Source organism: Cervus elaphus, chromosome 12 (genome assembly GCF_910594005.1).
Source record: "Cervus elaphus chromosome 12, mCerEla1.1, whole genome shotgun sequence".
Lineage (NCBI taxonomy): Eukaryota > Metazoa > Chordata > Mammalia > Artiodactyla > Cervidae > Cervus > Cervus elaphus.
Genome location: NC_057826.1, coordinates 15,493,934 through 15,517,318, shown reverse-complemented (window position 1 = coordinate 15,517,318; position 23,385 = coordinate 15,493,934). Strand labels below are relative to the sequence as shown.

Here is a 23,385-nt window from a genome sequence, read left to right as displayed (position 1 = left end):
TGTGACGTCCTAGGGCTAGGTAGCTTTGTGACCATGGGCTGCAGCCCTGGCCTTAGCCTGCTGCCTCATAGTAGGACTTTGTAACACACACCTAGCCCAAGATCTGTTCAAGAGTCTCAATACTACTGAGACATCAACCGAGAGACACTGTTGGTATCTTTGTATGCTTAGCTGCAGAAAGTCTGAAGCCTGTAAGTATATTTGAATATCTCTTTTTAATGGCCTGCATTGTTTCTCAAATGTTGGTAGGTACGGCTGATTTAGGGACTGCCTGAAGCAAGTGTTTTCAGTTGGTTGGTGAATAATCCTCTCTTCTCAGTTGTTCTGTCCCAGTAAGCACCTGTATTCACATCCTTTGGAATAGGTCACTGGAACTAGTAAGAGCCTTCTTTCCTAGCTGCTAAAGGAGAAATAAATTCTTAACTGGTTTTAGAAATGGAAGGGAATCCCAGCCGACTTCCAGATCTCTTTGGCGTCTCAGAGTCCTGTCTCAGTGCCCAGGTCATCCGTCTCTCTCTATGTGAACCAGAGCATCTTCAGGGTTTCTGCCCCATCCCTGTTGGGGTCCTAGCATTACCCACTGCTGGCTGCAGTACCGGAAGTTGTACTCTCTATCTTGCTCAGCTTTCAGACTTGCCCCAGCTGACGAACGCTGTGAAATGAAGACAGCCAAGAACTGCATACAGGGTGGGATGAAGACCTTTTGGAAGCTTGATTTTGCCCAAATAGATACAGCTACCTTACCCTCCCCCTGGCTTCCCTGGTGACCTAGGCGGTGAAGAATCTGCCTTCAGTGAGGGAGACCTGGGTTCGATACCTAGGTCAGGAAGATCCCTTGGAGGAGGGCATGGCAACCTACTCCAGTATTCTTGCCTGGAGAATCCCCACGGACAGAGGAGCCTGGCGGGCTACACAGTCCATGGGGTCGCAGAGTTGGACACGACTGAATGACTGAGCGACTAAGCGCAGCACTGTCCCTCTGCCTTTTTTACAGCATTGTATGGTTGCACGTAATCTGCTCTTTGCTTTGAGCAACTCTCAGCCTGGTTGTAGTAAAGATGAGTGATTAGCATCTTACCTTCTCAGGGAGATAAACCATCCAGTACTTGAGTTGCCAGAACTAGAAGCCATATTATGGAAACTTTATCCAAGTTAGGATAAAATATCACATGGGGAGAAAGATGCCTAAAATGTTTGCTGTTCTGATAGCAGAGAAAAAGGGGGTACAAAGTGATGTTAACCAGCTCAAATAGAGATTAATATTTGCCTGCTTCATCTACCTTAATTTAAAAAAAAATGAATTTAGAGAGTTATTTCACTGCAGGGAGGCATCCAGTTATACTCCCTCACCAAGAAGCCTGAGTCAAGACTGAAAGGGGTGTTTCTCTGGAAGGAATTAAAACACACACACACACACACACACACACACCACACAACCTCCCAGAATTTAATCTTTGAACAGTATTATCTTTCAAGTAAGAGAACCCAGATCTTGCTTCCATGTGACCTTCCAAGCTGCAGTCTGTGTTCTGTCTATCACAGATTCCTCCTTCCCACCCACGATTACCCTTCTGTTGTGGGAGAAGGAGGGCCTTCCCAGTCTTTTGTCTGGGGCCAAGCCAACCCTCCAACTGTGGTTTTCTCTGAGCGTCCTTGCCGAAGCATTGCTGTTTCCCACACCCAATAAAGAAGCAAAGGCTTGTGTTTGTTGACCAGGTCGTGAATGGAGGCCGGTGCTGACCCAGCTTTCGCATTCCCAGGACAGTGACCGGTGACAGTGCAGGTCCCGTCCCAGGGCTAGCCCCCAAGTGCGGGGTGCTGATACTCTGTCCACACCTCACAGTGCTTAGAAATCACACGGCGAGAACTTTGTATAATGCTCCTGTTTATTTACGAATGAATACCAGGACAAAGCAGTTCACATAATCTGTCGTAGTGGTAGACTTGTAGGGTTAGGGTCAATGCAGGCTGTGGGGGCCAGGGGCGGGGGGGAGGTTTGAGGAGGCTGATTTCTGCCAATATTCTACACACATCTATATGTCTGCTTTTATCTTTGCCTGAGTACTTTCTGGTTTTCTTCTCATCAGATTTGATTACTTTAATCTCATTCCACTTAGCCTTGGCTTTGGTGCAACACTTGGGAACTTGTCTGACACATTACTGACTTTGGGGAATTTTGGATGGCATAGAATTATAACAAGTTCAATATCCATTCAGTTTATAAGTGTATGATCCCCAAATGACGAATGAGAACCTAGAAGCTTTTTACTGTATTTGGGAAGACTGCTATTTTTGAGATGCAGTTACATTTTTGTTATATTGAGGCTGAAACCAGCTTGACTCTTTGGTAGATGGAGAATTATATCTCAGCTCAGTTAGGATTCCATTTGGCTACATATAATAGAACACTTCCCACCCATGGCTGTTTAAACAAGTTAAAGATTTATTTTCTTTCCCCTGTATAACCAGGCATCTAGAGATAGAGGTGCTCCTAAAGTCCATGGCGCTGTCAGGAACCCGTGTTCCTCCTGTCTTTATCCTCTGCGATCCTTAGCAAGGAACCTCCACCTTGTCTGCCTCTGAGTAGACGGCCATGTTCTGGGTGAAGGACAGCGACAGTCAAGGGCAACAGCTGTGCCCCAGCCAGCCCAGTCTGCCCCCTTTGAAGAGTTTTCCCAGAACTGCACCTGGAAGCTTCTCTATTTACCATTCAGAACTAGGTCACAGGGTTATCTCAAGGTACAGGAGAGATGGAAATACAGTGTTCTAGGTGGGCACATGTTTTTACCGAAACAAAATCAGGACAGTTTTGGGGGGAAGGAAAGAAGAACTATTAGTATCCAGGCAAGTGAGTCTCCTAAGCAATAAATTCTCCTAGTTTATTTTGTGGTTTCGAGGTAGAGACTCATCTTATTACTATGGAACAAGTGTCTGAGGTCCTGCCACAGTATGTGCATCTAGGAAGGTGAATTTATTTTCATTTGGAATCTGAAGAAGGGCTTAACTTATGTATTGTGGCTGAGTGTAAGTTGAACACGAAACATACTAGGCACTTTCACTATTCAGACTCTGGAGAATGGTCCTTCTACAAGATTACATCTCTATGTAAACACAAACTTGTCTATTTCCTTGTATAGGACTTTAGTAGTTGGTATAATAGGAGGTGTTTTTTTCTTCACTTATGGAGTAAATGTTTGTTAAGCACCTTTTGTACACAAGGCAGCCTTCTTGGCACTGTTAGTGAAACAAAAATTAATCAAGTACAAAGGCAGGCATTTCCAGTATGTATTGTCCAGACGCAGAAAAAAGTATGTATATAAGTGGCTGTAATACAAGGTAATTGTGCTAAATGTGATAAGACAGATACGAATGCATTTTTATAAGCGTTTAGAAGAGAAAAAGGCTGTTCTGCCAAAAAGAATTGCGTAAATATGATCTGGGGAACCTGCACATGTGCTTTCATTTTATGAGTTTGCTCTTGCAGCTAGTGAGCATCATCATAAGACTAGAAAAATATGCTGAAGAGCACAGAACCAACTACCACTCACAGGTCATTGCAGATAAGCAGACTTGCATGTCGGCCGTCCTTTGGTCCCTCAGTAAACTGAGGGGGTAGTTTGGGAAGGAAGGGGGCATTTCAGTTTCTGCTGTGTGCCTGGGGCTTCACTTTGTTTCAAGAAACCTTTACTGAGTGCCTGGGCTACGTTTACTTATTGATCCTCATCTAATCCCCCACAGTCCAGCCAAGTGATTGTAATTGCTGATGAGGAAGCTAAAGCTCAGAGAAGTTAAGTAACTTGAAAGGTCACCCAGCTTACAAGTGACAGAGCCTACATTTGAGTCCCGGCATACCTGACTATGGGCTTCCCTGGGGGCTGAGATGGTAAAGACTGCCTGCAATGAGGGAGACCTGGGTTCGATCCCTGGGTTGGGAAGATCCCCTGGAGAAGGGAATGGCTACCCACTCCATTATTCTTGCCTGGAGAATTCCACAGACAGAGGAGCCTTGCAGGGTACAGTTCATGGGATCACAAGGGGTTAGACACGACTGAGCGTGTCCATCTTATCACGCCCTAACCACTTGTCACACCTGACTGTAGAGCCATGTTCCTTTCCACTTCCATGAGCCTTTGCCTTTCGCTGATGACCTAATCTGGTCTTGAAGCCACAGTAAGTGTTGAACAGTCATTTCCTTCTTCACCACAGTCTAATGGCAAGTCCTCGAACCAGTTGGGCTTCATTTGATATTTTGATTTATACTTAGAAAGTTAATCTGCTGCCTGCTCACATCTTATTAGAACTTGACTTACTCTTGACTTTTCAATAATTTATTTTTAGAATAAATAACCACATTTAGAGGGTATAAAATTCAAAAAGACACAAATGATATATAGTAAAAAATTGGTTTCCCTTTTCCCCTAACCCCTAGCTAACCAGTTCTTTCCCATGGAAGCTGCCAGTTTTTGTTTTTAATCCTTTCAGAATTGTTCTGTACAGGTACCAACATGGTGTATATGTTTGTGTATGTGTATTGGCATATAAAGATATGTTTGTAAGTATCCTTTTTCCTTTTTCACACAAATAGAAGCTTACTGTACTCACTGTTCTGACCTTGCTCTTCTTATCCATCTTTTTATTTGTATTTAGATGTCCCAGGAAGAGTTTTTAAACAAATTTGAAATATGGTTAAGTTGTCACCACGGAAACATGTATTGAATAGATGTTCTTCCTGATGGCAGTTCCGTCACTGTGTGAAAAACCTAACTCAATAAAGAATGTTTTTATTTCCGTGAGTTCTTCACTAACGGTGGTTTTCCTCCTCTACTTCTCATCCCATGAATGTGTTATAGATGGCCAGTATAGAACTCTTTAGCCCTCATTGTCAGTTCTGGTTTCCCCCCCTACCCTGAGCGAGGCATCCTGCAAGCACTCTTCAGTCTAAGCTCACTTATTGGGAGGTAGTGGTGAAAATGGAAGTCTGGGGTCACCCTTTCCTGCTACCCTCCTTCCTTCCAGTTGAATCTCTCCCATAGATTTTTAGGCCCTCAGACATGGTGGGGTGGGTTTATTTTTGAGCCAGTTCCACAAGCTGGCCTCTGCTGCACCCCTTGGTTACAGAGGGCCCACGCCCTTGCTCCCACTCCCCGCGCCCCAGCGTGCAGCCCCGTGCACACGCTGCGGCCCTGCACGCTAGGCTTTCTCCCTGGACTCGGGTCTTCCTTGGCTCCCCCGCTCTGGTCAGAGGTAGAGGCAAGTGAGCCACTCTTCAGTTCCCTCTCAGGTGGCTTCCCGAGATGAGGACCATCTCAGTCCAGTTGGTCTGCAAGAAACTGCCGTGATCTCCCACCTCTGAAATCACTTTGCTGTTTGTCAAGCCTCTCAACCAAACACTCCCTCCACACAAGAATGCCAACTACCCCCCCCCCCAACCCCGTATCTGCCCAACCAGGGACCTTTGGACACATTTTCCTGAAATGGGACATTCTAAGGCATTAGTGTAGAAGGATTGATAAACAACTCTTTACTAAAGCTACTCAGTTCATCTTTTATATCTCAAAAACGAAAGTTTGTAAAGGACAGAAATACTGCTAGTGTAGTTTACCTAGAAGGTGAATGTCTCCTGAGAGCATCTGATATTCCTTCAGGCCTTGCCATGAGAAAATGACATTTCTCCCATTGCCTCTTGAAATGTAGTGCCTGTAGATGGAAATCAATTTCCAGGAATCCTTTTAATAAGTCCTATGTCTTTTGTCAATTATATTTTCCTCCTAATATCCTTTTATATTTAAAGCTTTTATGAGGCATGCATGCTGAAAGCAGTGTTAACATATTTCAGGAATCAGTAACAAAAATTGTAACACACACAAAAAACTATTTCTAATGAGGTAAATAAGTTGCAAGAGTTGTTTTAAGCCTCTCTCTGAGGAAGTGTACAATTAAATGTACATCCTTCCTACAAGTACATGTTGATATTTGTGATGTCTAGATGGTGATTTTGGGGTCTTTATTTAGTATCTGTAGGCTTACTTTCTAAGCAAAAATACCTTTGTTTTGATATTATATTCATGTATAATAACCAGTATCCATGTGGTAATTTTACTTTGAAAGTGTTTCCAAGTGCAGGTCTTAACGTTAATAATCTTTAGGTCATCAAGGTGTTACTACTCCACACCGGCTCATTCCCTTTCCTCAAAGGTGCAGACCTTCTAGGGGAGTCAGAGTTCTATGAGTGGGCTGGAACTGAGTCAGGTTCAAGTCACTTTTGTTCTGTGCCATACTTTTAGTACTCGACACCCAACAAGAGGCATTCATTAAATTCTTGTTGAATTTAACAATGAAGGGAAATACTAAGACCGGGAGATACCAAATGCTTCTCTAATTCACATCTACGGACAATACACAGTACCCGCCTGCCCTGATTCCTAGCCCAGGGCACTTTCAACAAGACCATCTCCACTCTTTTTTGCTAAAAGAGATTTCCCTTCTCTGAATCTAAACCTGCACTGCCATTATTGGAGGAGATGTTTTTTCTTTAAAATTGCTTCATTTGAATGGTGTCCCTTTTCCTTTTGTTCCCCCTCAGGATTGCAAACCAGTTATTCACTTACAGCAAACAGACTGTGAAGAATATCTCCATCAATCTTTTTTTTTTCTTTTTCTTGTAGGCGATCTTTGGCAGCCAGACACTACCTAACTCCAATTTATGGACAATAAATAATGGTGCAGCTTGCAGAATTCCAAGCGCCACAGCCAGTGGCCAGAAGCCAACGACTCTGCCACAAAAAGTGGTGCCACCTGCAAGTTCTTCCTCCTCCCTGGTCCCCAAACCCCCACCCAGTCACAAACAAGTCCTCAGAAAGGCAACATCCCAAAGGGCTTCCAAGTAAGTTTTCAGGATTCTTCTGTTCAGTTCCTTCTGAGTTGTATCAATTCTGTGCTAACAATGCTCTTTACTTATGGAGGCTCAAGACAATGTGTACTGCAATGTTGAAAAGAACACCTGATGGGGAATAAAGGCCAACTGTTTTCTCAGCCATGGCTGTAAGCTAGAATTACCGGGGGAGCTATTACAATATGGCCAGTGTCAAGGCTGTACCCTGGGAGAGGGGCAGAGACTGCTCTTTTAAGTTCACCAAGGGTAATGGCGAGCATTGCAGTTGGCAGGTTCAGGGTCATTGGCAGCTAACTCTTGTGGCCTCTAGCAGGAGCCTCAATCAGACACGGCACCTGATAACAGTGCTGAACTGTGGGCTTGGAGGAGGGAAATGAGAGCTTCCTCCTGGATGTATTCTTTCAGTCATTCTACAGAGTTAGATCTTTTCAATTTCATATAAAATGCAACACCCTTCCCTCACCTCCACCCTTGTTTATTTGTGTTTAGGCATTTGGAAGGGAAGACATAGGATTGGGATCTGGTTAGATGAATTAACTTCATTGACATTAGTCATCAGGCTCTGTGAGCAACAATGTTTCTAATACCTTTTGTCATCTTCCTATTTTACCTGAAAAAACATCTCGGTACCTGCATCACATACATGTTTTAGGTCACATTCTTCACTCTACCTCCAGCCATTTTCCCTAGAAAACTAGAAATGGACTGGTAAAAAAAAAAAGTGTTGGTTCTAGCAGCCCCTGTCCATTTAAAACTGGGGACTTACCAAAGCTGTCCAGAGGAGGAGGCAACCCCTGAAGGATGATCACCTAGAAGAGATTTGTGTATTTCTCTTGCTCTCCTTGAGGTTCCCCATTCATTTGTCCTTCACAAAATCAACTCAAGTTGTAAAAAGGAATCCTAGGGCACATAAAAAGCAGTTCATGTTTCCCCCCCTCCCTTGGATAATGAATCAAATTCTGGATTTGGATCGGAAAACAATCCCTTGTGGTTGTTTTAATTATACTGCTGCCAGATTCATTTATTCAGCAAATATTTATTCAGTGCCTACTAAGTGCCAAGCACTGTTCTAGAAATAACTGGCATTGTAATGACTTTAGAAGACTCTCTGGAGCAGTAGGACGGTTCAGTTTGTGGTTGAGAGCTGATGGCATGACAGGAAGGATGTGTGGCCTCTCTCAGTTTCTTAAGGGTGCAGCCCCTGGGGCCCGACGGCCTGTGTCAGATCCCCCTTCACGCTTCATTGATGCGAGATCTTCAACAAGTTGCAATTTACTTAAACTCTTGGCTTCAATTTCCTTACTTGGGGACTTCCCTGGTGGTCCAGTGGTTCAGAATCCACCTGCCAACACAGGGGACTCGGGTCCGATCCTGGATCCAGGAACTAAGATCCCACTTGCTGTGGGACAGCTTAACCTGTGAGCCACAACTACTGAAGCCTGCACGCTTAGAACCCGTGCTCGGTAACAAGAGAAGCCACCCCAACGAGAAGTCCACTTGCCGCAACTAGAGAGAGCCTACGACAGCAATGAAGAGCTAACACAGCCCCCTAGAACTGTTTCTTCCCTTATTTGTGGAGATAATATCTGTTTCATGGGGCAGTTGATAAAGATGAACATTTAATATATGTAAAGTACATAGAACAATACCTGGCACACTTCAGGCCTCTGTAAGTCTTAGTAACCATCGTAAGCATTCCAAAAGCACACACTCCTTCCCAGGTTTGAAAAGCCCACAGTTAGGCGGGGAAATGAATGTTGAATTTGCGAGTGTGCTGTTTGCCGTGGTCTTTTCAATTATTGCTGAGATGGCCTGTGGTGGCCGATGTGGTTCGTGCCCTGGTGGAGAGGGGAGCTCTGTTGGCAGGAGCGGGGTCAGACATTTGAGGACCCCACTCACCGCCCTGGACTCGCTACTGGCAGGAGAGCTCTTCAGACTTCTAAGATGGAATTGCAGCTCTACGGACAGGCTTCGCTCTGCTGCATTTTTGTGGTTTCTTGTCTCTGACAGGCAGGAGTGTGGGAAAACCGGAAGCAGCTCAGCACCAAAAAAGCACAAAAGAGGGGGGAAAAACAAGATTTCTTCACAATTTAAAAAATATAATCCAAGTATCAAAAGGCATGCTGTTGAGGCGTTGTTCCAGGAAATAGTTTCCAATTTGCCTTTAAAACTCTAGCACAAGTCTGTGAAGCTAAATAAGTTAGCACTAGTGGAGACCTCAGCGTCCTCTCCTTTACGTGTAAAATGTAGGGCTTGAGGACCCCCCTGTTTTCAATATACTCTCAGACTTTTAGGAAGAAGAGTAGCACTGTTTGTCTCTGAACTGACTCGGTGAAAAGTTCACTGCCTAGGAAGCATCCAGATAAAGTTTTTTGAAAAAATCTTTTCATGTAAGTATTATTTTACATTTATGGAAATGTTGTAAAGATAGTACACATAAAGATACATACATGTAGTTTTCCCCATGTTAACATCCTATATTGCCATGGTACATTTGAAGACTCTGCAATACGAAGAAACTGTCGCCCATACGTTACAATAACCTAAACGCCATACTTTATTTGGATTGCTGAAGTTATTTTTAATCTAGAGAAACCTTTCATGGCTTCTGAAATCAGGATCCTAAGTTATCAGGTGACATATTATTACTCTTATTGTTCCAAAGTACTTGTTCTTAGCCAGCATAGCAAGTTACTTGACATCTGTGTGATTCAGTTTCCTGTTTAAAATAGAAATGATAATAGTACCTGCCTCATGGGATTATTAAGAGAAGTAAATGATGAATGTCAAGCACAGATACAGTGCCTGGTACATAGTAAATGCTAAATAAGTTTTAGGTGTTATGGTTAATACTAAGATGGCACTCCAAGACATTTTCACATAAGTTTTTGCTTTCTTTCTACAAAACATGTGTTGCTTCATTTGCTTGAGCTTATTGCGGCCCTGATTCGGGCTTGGTTCAGATTAATCAGGAACCCTCAGTTATGACTGGCGATACTGAGTCACACTCAGGAATGCCATCGTTGTCCCAAGAGACACAACTAATGAGAAGTTGTAATGAGCTTTTGACCGTGCCAAGCCCTGTGTTTTTGGGTTGAACTTCAAACCTCTCCTAGCACAGAAGTTGGCACTGGACGAATATAGAAGCAATTTCCAAGAGCATCAAAGTTTCCACATCCTAGAGGGTTGAATTTAGAAAACAATAGAACATAAAAGATGGAATGTCTTTTGAATTTTGGTGCAAAGGGAGTTGAGAATTGGAATAGTGGAGTCCTATTTCTTTATGATAATAGTCTAGTCACTGTCCCTCTAAAGGTTTCAATTTCCTATCTGTAAAACAAAACTCACCGTCCCCACTGAATAATTAACCAAAATAACTTGTTTTCAGTCTGTTCTGTTGAAAGCTTTTTTATGAGCACGTTTGTTTTTTAATCCTGACGCTTTACAGCCATTTTCCCCATCCTTTCTTGGCCCAGCAGTTCTTTGTTATAGTTCTCAGATTCATAGACTTATATTTCCTTTAGCTAAATCTCACTTGTCAATTCTGTGGAGAGAATGATTTAGATTTTTTTTTTTTTTTTGCCTTTTCCATGGTGCCAATACCCTTTTTTTGATTTTCCTCTCTAATGTTTATAACACTTCATAATTTAGTACCAACTTCAGATCCTCCTTTCAAAACTATTTGTGGTATTTCTTCCAAGCAGTCAGCTGAACTAGAAAGGATGACAGCCGCTGAACAACTACATGCATATGAACTGTCTCTTCCTTGTAAAAGACTTTTTTTTCAGAGCCAGAATCATCCTCTCCAGGAAATATAGAGAAAGAAATGTGAGAAGATTAGTGTTTGCCAGGGATGTGGGCAAAACTCATAGACTAGAGATGAGTTTGGAAAGGCAGGGTCAAAGCTGTTTACCTTGGGACTTCCCTGAGAAAAGAAAAGTGCATGAGAAACACCAGACTCAACTAAAGGGCTTTTCTTTAAGTAGCTGGAGTTACCTTTTCTTGCCAGGTTTTAGTATATTCTGCATCAGGGCGACCTCGGTAGAATTCGAAGCCAACTGCTATTCTGTGTCAGCACCCAGGACAGTGGTATTTGCTAAAGGCTGCTAGGGATTAGGAGGCAGGAAAGCTGTCCCAAACCCAGGAGCATGTTAATCCAAACACAAATTAATGTGACCTCAACATTTGGTCAGCAGTGTGATGGAGATGCTCAATTAATTTCAGAAAAATGTAAAAATAAGGATCAAGAAAAAAATATGTTGTGTCTTTTTAACAAATGAGTCATTAACAGGAGGCAAAGTGATCAGGAGTTAGAATGGTCCAAAAATAGGGTCTTGAGGTAAGCATTGAAGATGTCATGTTGTAGGTTAACCATCTTTATCAGCTTTTCAGTCTTATTATGTGTAGCTTTGAGAAATATGATTGAAGCTGTAGTGTATCCATCCTTAAATATGAGATTTCTAATTTATGCATTTCCCAAATAATATAGTCGTAGACTCTTAGTGCTGAAAGATAAAAACCTGGAGGAAGGCGCAGTGCAGGGCTTTGGATATAGCAAGGTACACAGATGGACAGTGGCAGAACCAAAGCCAGGATTCATATCCCCTACTGTGCTAGCCCCATACTCTTCCCCGTAGACCATTGATTTCAGAGATCCCCCAACAGTCTATTCACATCCATTCTGTGCAGCAAGGGACAGATTAATCATCCTAAAATATTACCTTTGGGAAAATGCCATGTCAGCACTCAGAAACTTAACTTCCCTTCCTTTCCACACTAGTTTTGCCACTTAATTGGCCAATGAAATGCTCAAAAGTTAGGAACAGTTAGTGTCACCCTCATACTGAGATGTTGGGGAAATGTCTGTTAGATGCAGCACAAGAAGGATTGAAGAACAGCATCGAGGGCTTTCTATCCTGCCTGTCTATGGAAGTGCAGTGTAGGAAAGCATTGGGAGCCCTGGAATATACCAAACAGTACCCTCTCGCTCTAAGAGGGTAGGCCTGGAGAGAGAAAGAGCTGGGGGCCAGTGGAGGAGTCACCACTTAGACTCTCTTTCCTTTACTAGCTCTCAGCATTTGGACCTCAGTGGTGGCCTTAGAAGATCTTAGGATTTGCTTTGGCCATGATGACAATGACATCAGTCTGAAAAGTAGGTACTCTACGTCACATCTAACCAGTTGTTATCATTGGGATATGTATGGTGCCGTGGGGAGAGAAATACATGAGACTCATAGAATGATGACTCTTCCTTTGGTGATTTTATACTTAGGTAATTTAAATTAAAATCTTACTTTTCATTCATCCTTGCTGAGATGTTAAAATTAGGGTAATTTGACTGTTGGGTATTTTCCATCTCTTACTTCCCTTCTTTCTTATCTGATTATGAAAAAATCCCTTTTTATAAAAGATTTGAATAGGGATTTCCCTGGTGGTCCAGTAGTTAAGAATCTGCCTTCTAGTCCCTGGTCAGAAAACTAAGATCCCATACGCATGGGGCAACTAAGCCCAAACGCTGCAACTACTGAGCCCACATGCTCTGGAGCCCACATGCCACTAGAGAGAAGCCCGTCTTAGAACAGCTAAGACCTGATGCAGCCAAATAGATAAATAAATATTTTTTTTTAAAGATTTGGATAGAAACCTAAAATAGCCTTTGATAGAATTCATATCAATTCCTCTGCGATCCTCAGTCCTTATTGGCAAACTTAGACTTCCTTCTCCGAGGATGAGCAAATATTTTAAAATCTTGGGGCCTGGAAATAGATAGTATAGCTTTAAAGAAAGATCCACGGAGAAGATTCAGAGGAGCTGTCAACCTCCAAAATAAGTTTAATCAAGAAAGAAAACATTTTAGAAAAATCCCCAGTGTGCATTGGTGTGTCGAGCTCGAAAAAGCTGTCTGAGAGCAAGTAGTCTGGGGTAAGGAAGGAGTGAATGGAAATGAGAACACCTGGGTGAAAAATTGAATTGAACACAGTAAATAGAGATTGGGCACTGAAGAAAATGGAATTAGTGAGATTCAGGACGAATTGTTAAAATTCTGCCAAAATTCTAAGGAAAAAAGTGTACAAAGGTAAAAATGATGAGAGAAAAGATAGATTCAACCTAAAATAATGAATTCCAGAATGAAAATAGAATAGTCATTATTATAGGCAAAATAGATCTAACCTAAGGACATAAAGGGTTTTGATATGTATAATTAATGAGATAAAATTATTAACATGCAATTTAATGCCCTGCAGAGCTCCCATGGAATGTTTTTCAAAACTAGACAATTTCAGTATAAATCCTCAAAAAATAGAAATTATGCAGTCTTCATTCTCTGATCACTTTATAATGAAATGAGATTTTAATATGAAAATCTGGACAAATGCTCAAATAAATTTAGAATGTTAAAATACTCTTTTAAAGTCATTTAGATCAAAATTATTTTGGAAACTACATTAAAAATAAGAATTGTACATATCAAAACAAGACAGAAAAGCCCATTCTAGACACTTTTATTTAGCAGTTAAGCAAGAAAAAGAAATAAATGGCATCCAGCTTGGAAAGTAAGAAATAAAATTGTCTGTGTTTGCAGATGGCATGATATTACATATAGAAAACCCTAAAGACCCCACCAAAAGACTGTTAGAACTAATAAATAAGCTCAGTAAAGTTTTAGGATATAAAATTTATATATAGAAATCTATTGAATTTGTATACACTGACAATAAACTATAAGAAAGAGAAATTAAGAACAGAGTGCCTTTTAAACTTACATCAGAAATAATAATGCACATTGGTGTACAGAGTTAGAAAAATACCTAGGAATAAACATAGTGAAGGAGGTGAGAAAATGTGTACACTGAACACTGTAAGACACTGATGAAAGAATTTGAAGACACGAGTAAATGGAAAGATATTCCATGCTTAAGGACTGAAAGAATTAATATTGTTAAAGCAATCTACAGATTCAGTGCTATCTGTATCACAATTCCAATGGCATTTTTCATAGAAATAGAACAAAAATCCCAAAATTTGGCCTGAATAACCAGAACAATCTTGAGAAGAAAAACAAAACTGGAAGGATCGTGCTCCCTGATTTGAAACAGTGCTACAAAGCTACAGTAATCAAAACAGTATTGGCATACACACAGACACATAGATCAGTGGAACAGACTAGAGATCCCAGAAATAAGCCTAGGCATGTTTGGTCAATTAATTTATGGCAAAAGAGCCAAGACTACACAAGGGGGAAAAGGATAGTCTCTTCAATACATGCTGTTGGAAAAATTGGACAGCCGCATGCAAAAGAATGAAACTGTATCACTATTTTAAACCATACACAAAAGTTAACTCAAAATGGAATAAAGACTTGAATGCTAGAATGGAAACTATAAAACTCCTAAAAGAAAACATAGGCAGTAATCTTGACTCAGTCTTGACAATGATATTTTGGATTCGACAGCAAAAAAAAAAAAAAAATAGACAAGTGGAACTGCATCAAACCTAAAAAGTTTCTGCACAGGAAAGGAGATCAACAAAATGAAAATGCAACCTACCACATGGGAGAAAATATTTGTAAATCGTATATCTGATAAAATGTTAATATCCAAGTTATATAAAAAACTGATGCAACTCAATGGGAAAAAACAATCCAGTTAAAACACGGGCAGAGAACCTGAATGGACGTTTTTCCAAAGAAGACGTTCCAATGGCTAAGAGGCACGGGAAAAGGAGTTCAGCGTTACTAATCATCAGAGGAGGGCAACTCAAAGCCCCCAGGAGGTGCCACCTCATACCTGTTAGAATGACTGTCATCAGAAAGACAAGGAATAACAAGTGTGGGCACGGGTGTGGAGAAACGGAAACCATATGTACTGTTGGTGGAAATGTACGGTGGCACAGCCACTCTGGGAAACAGCATGGCTGCTGCTGCTAAGTCGCTTCAGTCGTGGCCGACTCTGTGCAACCCCATAGACGGCAGCCCACCAGGCTCCCCCGTCTCTGGGATTCTCCAGGCAAGAACACTGGAGTGGGCTACCGTTTCCTTCTCCAGTGCATGAAAGTGAAAAGGGAAAGTGAAGTCGCTCAGTCATGTCCGACTCTTCTCGACCCCATGGACTGCAGCCTATCAGGCTCCTCTATCCATGGGATTTTCCAGGCAAGAGTACTTGAGTGGGTTGCCATTGCCTTCTCTGGGGAAACAGTATGGAGGTTCCTCAAAAAATTAAAAATAGAATCCCCTAACATTCCTGGACAAAGAAAATGAAAACAGGATGTTGAAAAGATATTGCACTCCCATCTTCATTGCAGCATGATTCACAACAGCCAAGATATGAAAACAACCAAAGTGTCCATCAATGAATGGGTAAAGAAGATGTAGTATATATGTATATAGTGGAATATTATTCAACCATGAGAAAGAAGTAAATCCTGCTTTTTAACAACATAGATGGACCTCGAGGACATTATACTAAGTGAAATAAGGTGGACCTTTAAGGCATTATGCTAAGAGAAATAAGCCAGACAGAAAAAGAAATACTGGTGGCTCAGACAGTAAAGAATCTGCCTGCAATGCAGGAGACCTGGGTTCTATCCCTGGGTCAGGAAGATCCCCTGGAGAAGGGAATGACTACCCACTCCAGTATTCTTGCCTGGAGAATTCCAAGGACAAAGAAGTCTGGCAGGCTAGAATCCATGGGGTTGCAAAGAATCGGACATGAGGGAGTGACTAAAACACACACACACACACATCACTTACATGTGCAATGAAAAAAAAAACCAAACTCATAGAAACAAAGAAAAGTTGTTGCCAGGACCTGGGGTAGGGGGAAATAGGGAGAGGTTGGTAAAAGGGTACAAACTTTCAGCTATAAGTGAATAAAAATAAAATCTGAGGATCTAATATAACATATGGTGACTATAGTTGATAACACTGTATGGTATAACTGAAGTTTTCCAAGAGAGTAGAACTTAAATGTTCTCACCAAAAAGAAGGAAAAAGAGAAAGAAAAAGATAAAGATAAATATGTGAGGTGATGTGTGTGTACTAAGTCACTTCTCTTGTGTCCAAATCTTTGGAACCCTATGGACTGTAGCCTGCCAGGCTCCTCTATCCATGGGATTCTCCAGGCAAGAATACTGCAGCAGGTTGTCACGCTCTTCTCTGGGAATCTTCCCCACCCAAGGATCAAACCCTCATCTCTTATGTCTCCTGCATTGGCAGACGGGTTCTTTACCACTAGCACCACCTGGGAAGCCCTATGTGAAGTGATACATGTTAAATAACTAGATAGGGGGAGTCCTTCTGCAATATATATGCCAAATCACCTCAATGTACTTTGAATAACTTATAATTTATATTGTTATATATAATTAACATAATAATATATATTGTTATATATAAAAAATATAATTGTCAAGTCAATAAAGCTGAAATAATTTTTAAAGATAAAAAGTGAATTATATATATCAAACTTATGTTTGAAATGTAGGCAACAGTGTACTCAAAGCTAAACTCATAATTATTTTCAGCATTAAATACAGAAAGATTGTAAAGGAATTAACCAAGATACAGTGGCAAATTAGCTTCAACCAGTAAACTGGTTTCAACTCATTACAGCAGTGTCATATTAAAAAGAATTATGAAGACTTCTCTGAGCTCAGCAAGAAAGAGTGCTGTGATAGATTTGTAATGTCTGATGTTGAGAGTAGTGAATATGCAAGCCACATATTTGTCATACCTGAACTAAGCTTCCGTCTCTAAAAGCTAGAAAAGGGTCAATAAAACAAAGCTAAGAAAAACAGATCAAAGGAAATCAAGAAGAAAGCAATATAAACTGAAAAACAAGCAGCAAAATTAGCTAAACCCAAAACATTTTTTAGTTTGGGGTAGGGGGACAGGGAAGCAGAAAATAATTTTCACACAGTTCTGCCAGAAAGATAAGAGAATTAAAAATAAAAGTTTAAAAAAGTAGATATAGGGGAGATGGAAAAATCAGGAGAACACTGCACATGGTTATATGCTACTAAATTTTTAAAACTGGATGAAAGATAATATTTTGAAAAATATGGATTATCAAAATTGGCTCTTGAATAAAAAGAAAACCCACGTAGAGCACAGTAGAAGTTTTTAAACTATCCAAATAGGTACTTAAAGAAATAGGGTACATGCATAGGCCTAGGAAGCAATTTAAAAATATTGTCTCTAAAGTAGTTCTTTGAACCTTTCTTCTGAACTCTCTGGAGGCTTTCAGTTGCCCGCAAGATAAAGTTGAGAGTCCTTGCTCTGGACATTGAAGCCCTCTGCGGTATATCCACCATCCTGTCTCTAGTCTGCTTGGCTCCATTCATTGTTCCTACCTGCCCATGTCATGCCCCCTGCACAGAATGCCCTTCTCCATCTTGAGTCAAAGTCCTGCCTTTTATTCAAGATCAGGTTCTAATTTATCACCTTGATGTAGGTTGACCAACTGCCCCATTGTCAACTCCTCAGCTGACTCTACCATCTGCGTCCTTGTCTTATTTTTCCTTTTCCTATGTGTTCTGCTTTCCGTAAGTCTATTAGGGACAGATGTCTTGTCTTTGTCCTTTTATCGTATAAATATTGAATGTCCATTGCTATGCATTGCTCTGGATGTTGGTGATAACACCGGTGGACAAGACAGACATGAGACCTGTTTTCGTGAAGATCATTTTTGAGAGAGGAGAGAGTTCAGTCTCCAGCCCCTGGAAGAGCTTATGTTCATGCTAAGTTCTCAGGGAACGGTAGTGGAGGAGGCAAAGGTGGTGAAGGTGGGGATAGTGGCGACTTAGTATTTTGCGTCAGGGTGAATGTACCAGGGACCATTAAGTAGCAAAGATCTCTTCATTAATTATTTAGACCATGTAGAGTATGGAAGGCTGTGGAGAACAACTGCTAATAGCCCCAGATTTCAAATTAGATTTGAATCCTGGCTCTTCACTTAATTGACTGTTATTTAGGGATATCTCTAAGCTTCTGTTTTGTTATCTGTAAGATATTATCTACATCATGGAGTTGTTCTTAGGATTAAAGGGGATCATATAGTAAGTATCTGTTGCATGCTGGTTGGTGTGGTTTGTAATTTCTGCTGCTGTTACTGTTCCCTGTTAAATCTCATTTTTGTTGTTACCAAACTGATATTCCTAAGTGTGATATGGCTGTAGTAACCAGGCTATGGAAATTCACACACATTCTGATTTCCTGAACACTAATAACTCTGATGACTATTGAAGGCGAAGGCTTAGTTTCAAACAAAACAAAAGATTAGATTTGGACTTGCTGACTTCCAGTCAAGTTGGCTCCATAAGTTTATGCTTAGTATTCCCCCTCTGCTTCAAACACAACAGTGATAGATAAATAGCTTAAAGAAGAAAAAAGAAACAAGGGAAGCATCTCCATGGCCCCAAAGTGTACTTGCAACAAATGGCAATCAGTGAATGAGGCTGAAGCAACGAGCTCTGTGAGCCCTGCTGTGGAAGCAGGCAGTGGCAGCCTGGACCTCAGCTCCTGTGGCATATTGGGGCCTGAGAGTGCCCTACCCAAGAGGAGAGACTCATTCATAGAAAACAAAAGAGCAATTTTTTTCAATTGGAGATGATACTGCCCCCAGAGGGCATTTGGCAGTGTTGGAGTCATTGGTTGTGAGTTGGGGGGAGGGTTGTTGCTACTGGCGTGTAATGAGTAGAGTCTAGAGGTGGTACTAAAAAAACTATAAAAGGCATCCTGCGAAGCATAGGACAGTTTCCCATAGTGAAGAATTATCCAGTCCAAAATGTCAGTATACCAAACTTGGAAAATCCTGAGCTAAAGAATGCTGTGGGCTCTCCTACAGGGAGACTGATAAAGCTGCCATGCACCCACTGTCTGAGGCTCCATCTTTATATGAGGCCATGAGCCTACAGAGTTAGAAAGATAATGAAATGCCTTCTGAATTTCTATTCATCTCTGTGTCAGAGGCACCAAAATACCACTGTAAAGTCTGGTTCTAGATTGGAGTCAGGGGGACTGGGTGGAGGCAACTGTGAAGTCTTCAGACAGGGAGGGATGAACAAGTAGAGAGACAAAGGGGGAAATTGATTCCTATTCAAAATGAGCCTGCAAACCAGATCTCTAAAACACAGGAATAACTCTAATATTAAGAAAGATTGCCTGCAGAATCAAAACTGAACCATGAATTCCTTATAGATGAAATTAATATTTTGAATGGTGAGACACATTCAGTCATGGATGCAGCCACATCTTGTGGAATATGACATGTGACTCTTAATAGGAATATCAGAAGAGAGAGCTGAAGGATAGGTGAGCAAGCAGTACTTTAAAAAATAATAACAGATTTCTTGGATAAAGGTATGAGTCCTCACCTAAAAAAATCATTCTTTGCACCAAAATAAATGCATCTCTAGAGACATCATAGTGTGTCTGCATAGAAAGTGCAGACCATCAAGCATAAATGGAGAGTCTAACATATTACCTGAAAGGAACCTACTTTTAACTACAAAGAAAAAGAGAGTAGCAGCAACCTTCTCTTCAGAAGTAATAAGTGGCAGAAGATAAGAACTAATAGCTTTAAAGAGTTGAGGTAAAGTAACTTTCAGTCTAGAATTCTATGTATAGCTGAATTATCATTCAAGAAAGAAGGCAAAAAATAATAATTTGAGATATTCGAAGTCTAAGAGTATACCCATGGCCCTCACTGAAAAAATTAGCGAAGATAAATGTGAACACAGAATAACATGAAAAAATGAAGTGTAAAAACTGTATAAAATGTCTGTATACATTAATGACTCTAAAAATAATTGTTGGTTTTCTTAAAAGAATTAAACACATTTAAGACAACAACAGGATTCAAGGACAAGAGTATTCAGTGGACAGTAAATGTGTAAACACATCTGTGTCAAGTTCAAGGGGAAGATGGAAATACTGATTAGCTTTAGACTTTCTTAGAAAATAGTAGCTAAGTAATACATATACAGTCTGCTGCTTTCAAACCAACAGAGGGGGAGAGAAGGGAATGTAGAAACTTGATGAATCCAGTGGGAGGCAGGAAATGGGAAAAAAGCAAAGGAAAAAGATAGTAAGTGGAAAATTAAAACTAAGATAAAATAAAACACATGAGTAATCACAATAAATGTTAACAGATTATACTCTTCTATTAAAAGATAGATTATCTAATTATGTTTTTTAAAGCATTTGGTTATAGGCTGCTTAAAAGACATACTGAAAGAAAAATCTCAGAAAGGTAAAAGATTGGAATAAAAATAAACCATGCAATACTAATTAGCAGGAGAGCTAGTATGTTGTGGTTCAGTTGCCAAGTCCGTCCAACTTTGCGACCCCGTGAACTACAGCACGCCGGGCCTCCCTGTCCTTCACTATCTCCTAGAGTTTGCTTAAATTCATGTCCATTTAGTCAGTGATGTTATCTAATCATCTCATCCTCTGCCCCTGCCTTCTCCTTTTGCATTCAATCTTTCCTAGCATCAGGGTCTTTTCCAATGAGTCATCTCTTCTCATCAGATGTCCAAAGTACTGGAGCTTCCGCTTCAGCATCAGTCCTTCCAATTACTGTTCAGGGTTGATTTCCTTTAAGATTGACTGGTTTGATCTGTTTGTAGTCCAAGGGACTCTCAAGAGTCTTCTCCAGCACAATTCAAAAGCATCAATTCTTTGGCGCTCAGCCTTCTTTATGGTCTTTATGGTCTCACATATGTACATTAATGCTGGAAAAACCGTAGCTTTGACTATGTGGACCTTTGTCAGAAAAGTGATGTCTCTGCTTTTTAATATACTATCTAGGTTTGTCATGGCTTTCGTTCCAAAGAGCAAGCATCTTTTAATTTCATGACTGTAGTCACCACTGTGATTTTGGAGCCCAAGAAAATAAAATCTGTCATTGCTTTCAATTTTTCCCCTTCTATTTGCCATAAAGTGATGGGACCAGAGGCCATGATCTTAGTTTTTTGAACATTGAGTTTTAAGCCAGCTTTTTCACTCTTCTCTTTCACCTTCATCAAGAGGCTCTTTAGTTCCTCATCTCTTTCTGCCGTTAGACTGGTGTCATCTGCATGTCTCAGGTTGTTGATATTTCTCCTGGCAATCTTCATTCCAGCTTGTGCTTCATCCAGCCCAGCATTTCACATTATGTACTCTGCATTTAAGTTAAATAAACACAGTGACAGTATACAGCCTTGGCGTACTCCTTTCCCAACTTTGTACCTGTCAGTTGTTCCATATAAGGTTCTAACTGTTTCTTCTTGACCCGCGTACAGGTTTCTCAGGAGGCAGGTAAGGTGGTCTGGTATTCCCATCTCTTTAAGAATTTTCTACAGTCTGTTGTGATCCACAGACAAAGGCTTTTGAGTAGTCAATCAAGCAGAAGTAGATGTTGTTTCTGGAATTCCTTGTATAGCCATAGATAAAAGGAAATTAAGCAAAAAGCACCGATAGGGATAAAGAAAAGCACTTGTATGCACTTAACATTAACTTCAAAGTGTATAAATCAAAAAATATAAATAAAAAGCTAGCAAATTATATAAGAGAAATTCACAAATTATCATAGTGAGTGATTTATTTAAATATACTTCTATTGGTAACTGATAAGTAACTCAAACAAAAATTTCTGAGGATTTTGAATACTTAAAGTGCAGAATTAACTGTTTGCTTTAATAAGTGGCTTTTAATCTTTTTGACAACCACTCATAATTTAAAAATACATTTTATATGCAACCCAGTAAAAATATCTATATATGTATGAAGTTTCACATAATACTTTTAAAAATGCTGTGTCCCCTAAATTAATTTTACAAACACCCCCTTATGAGTCACTCATGGGAAAACATGAATAGCTATGCATCCTCTCTTGGGCCCAAAAGGGATAATGTACATTCTTTTAAAGTACATGTGGAGGACTTCCCTGGTGGTCCAGTGGCTAAGACTCTGTGCTCCCAGTGCAAGCCGCCCAGGTTCAATCCCTGGTCAGGGAACTAGATGCCACAAGCTGCACCAAGAGTCTGCCTGTTGCAACTAAAACTTCGGCTTGCTGCAACGAAAACTGAAGATCCCAAGTGCTGCAACTAAGCCTGGTGTAGCCAAATAAATAAATATTTAAAAAAATAAGTAAAGTATACGTGAAATATTTATGAAATTTCAGTACATACTGCGTCATAAATGAAGGCTCCACCTCTTTCAAAATATCAGTATCACACTTTATAATCTCTCTCTCTCCTCTCTCTCTGTTCAGTCGCTAAGTCGTGTTCAACTCTTCTGCGACCCCCATGAACATAGTCCACCAGGCTTCTCTGTCTGTGGGGTTCTCAGACGAGAATACTGGAGTGGGTTGCAATTTCCTTCTCCGGGGGATATTCCCAGACCAGGTATTGAACCCACATCTTCTACATTGGCAGGCAGATTCTTTACCACTGAGCCACTTGAGAAGAATTACATATATAATTTATAATTATAATAAATATACTTAATTTAGAAATAATAGTTTTTTAAAAGGCCCATGTGTTTAGAAGTTTTTAAAAATAGAGTATATAATACTCAGTTATTAAAGAGGTAATCATAAAAAAAATAATAATCATTAGAACTGAATGGCCATGAAAGTATGACATATCAGATTCGTGGGATAGTCAAAACTGCACTCAAAAGTAAGCTTATAACCTTAAATACATTTATTCCAAAGATAGGAAAGCTTGAAAGTCAATGAGTTAGTCATTTAACTTGAAACGCTATAAACAAAACAAAAGTAAATTAACCAAAATCAAATAATAAAAATACAGAAATCACTTAGAACAACCTGGCATGTGGGAGAACAGTGCCTCAGTCAGTGTCTGGCACATATTAGGTATTCATTAAAAACTTGGTGAAGCAATAATTGAAACAGCAAACAAAAACTCTGCAATGATTAGTAATTTTTTTAAGTGAAAAGACACACATAAATAATATTAGGAATGAAAAGAAATGTGACAAGAAATAAAGTGGATTTGTAAAATGTGCTCTGTGCACCAATAGTACACAGATTGACTTCACTAAATGTTTCTTGAATTGGTTTTGGAACCAGATTCACATTAATAATGTTCTAATTGTTATTTGCTAAGAATTGGAAGTCACTCAGTCGTGTTTGACTCTTTGCGACCCCATGGATTGTAGTCCAAGGAATTCTCCAGGCCAGAATACTGGAGTGGGTAGCCTTTCCCTTCTCCAGGGGATCTGCCCAACCCAGAGATGGAACCCAGGTCTCCTGCATTGCAGGCGGATGCCTTACCAGCTGAGCCACGAGGGAAGCCCTTAGTATCTGTTTGTGAAATGTGTATATCATCCCTGGACAGGATTATACATACACCTATCTGCACATAGATATGTTGTATGGAAAATTAGAAGATAATTAATCTGTGAGAAATGTTTGCTAAGCAAAGTTGAAGTCCTTTGGCGGGGGCTGGGGCAGGGGTGGAATTCAATTCTTTAACCTAATTTGCATCTT

General features: G+C 40.4%; 1 protein-coding gene across 14 annotated transcripts in view; it reads left to right on the top strand.

The window, feature by feature from the left end:
* TTLL5 (tubulin tyrosine ligase like 5) overlaps positions 1-23,385 on the top strand; it is a 307,882-nt gene that overhangs the window by 221,508 nt on the left and 62,989 nt on the right. For all 14 annotated transcript variants that reach the window (XM_043920806.1, XM_043920805.1, XM_043920814.1 and 11 more), the window contains one exon: positions 6,666-6,883. In XM_043920806.1, coding sequence (XP_043776741.1) covers positions 6,666-6,883 — 218 coding nt within the window. The remainder of the gene's footprint in view (positions 1-6,665; positions 6,884-23,385) is intronic.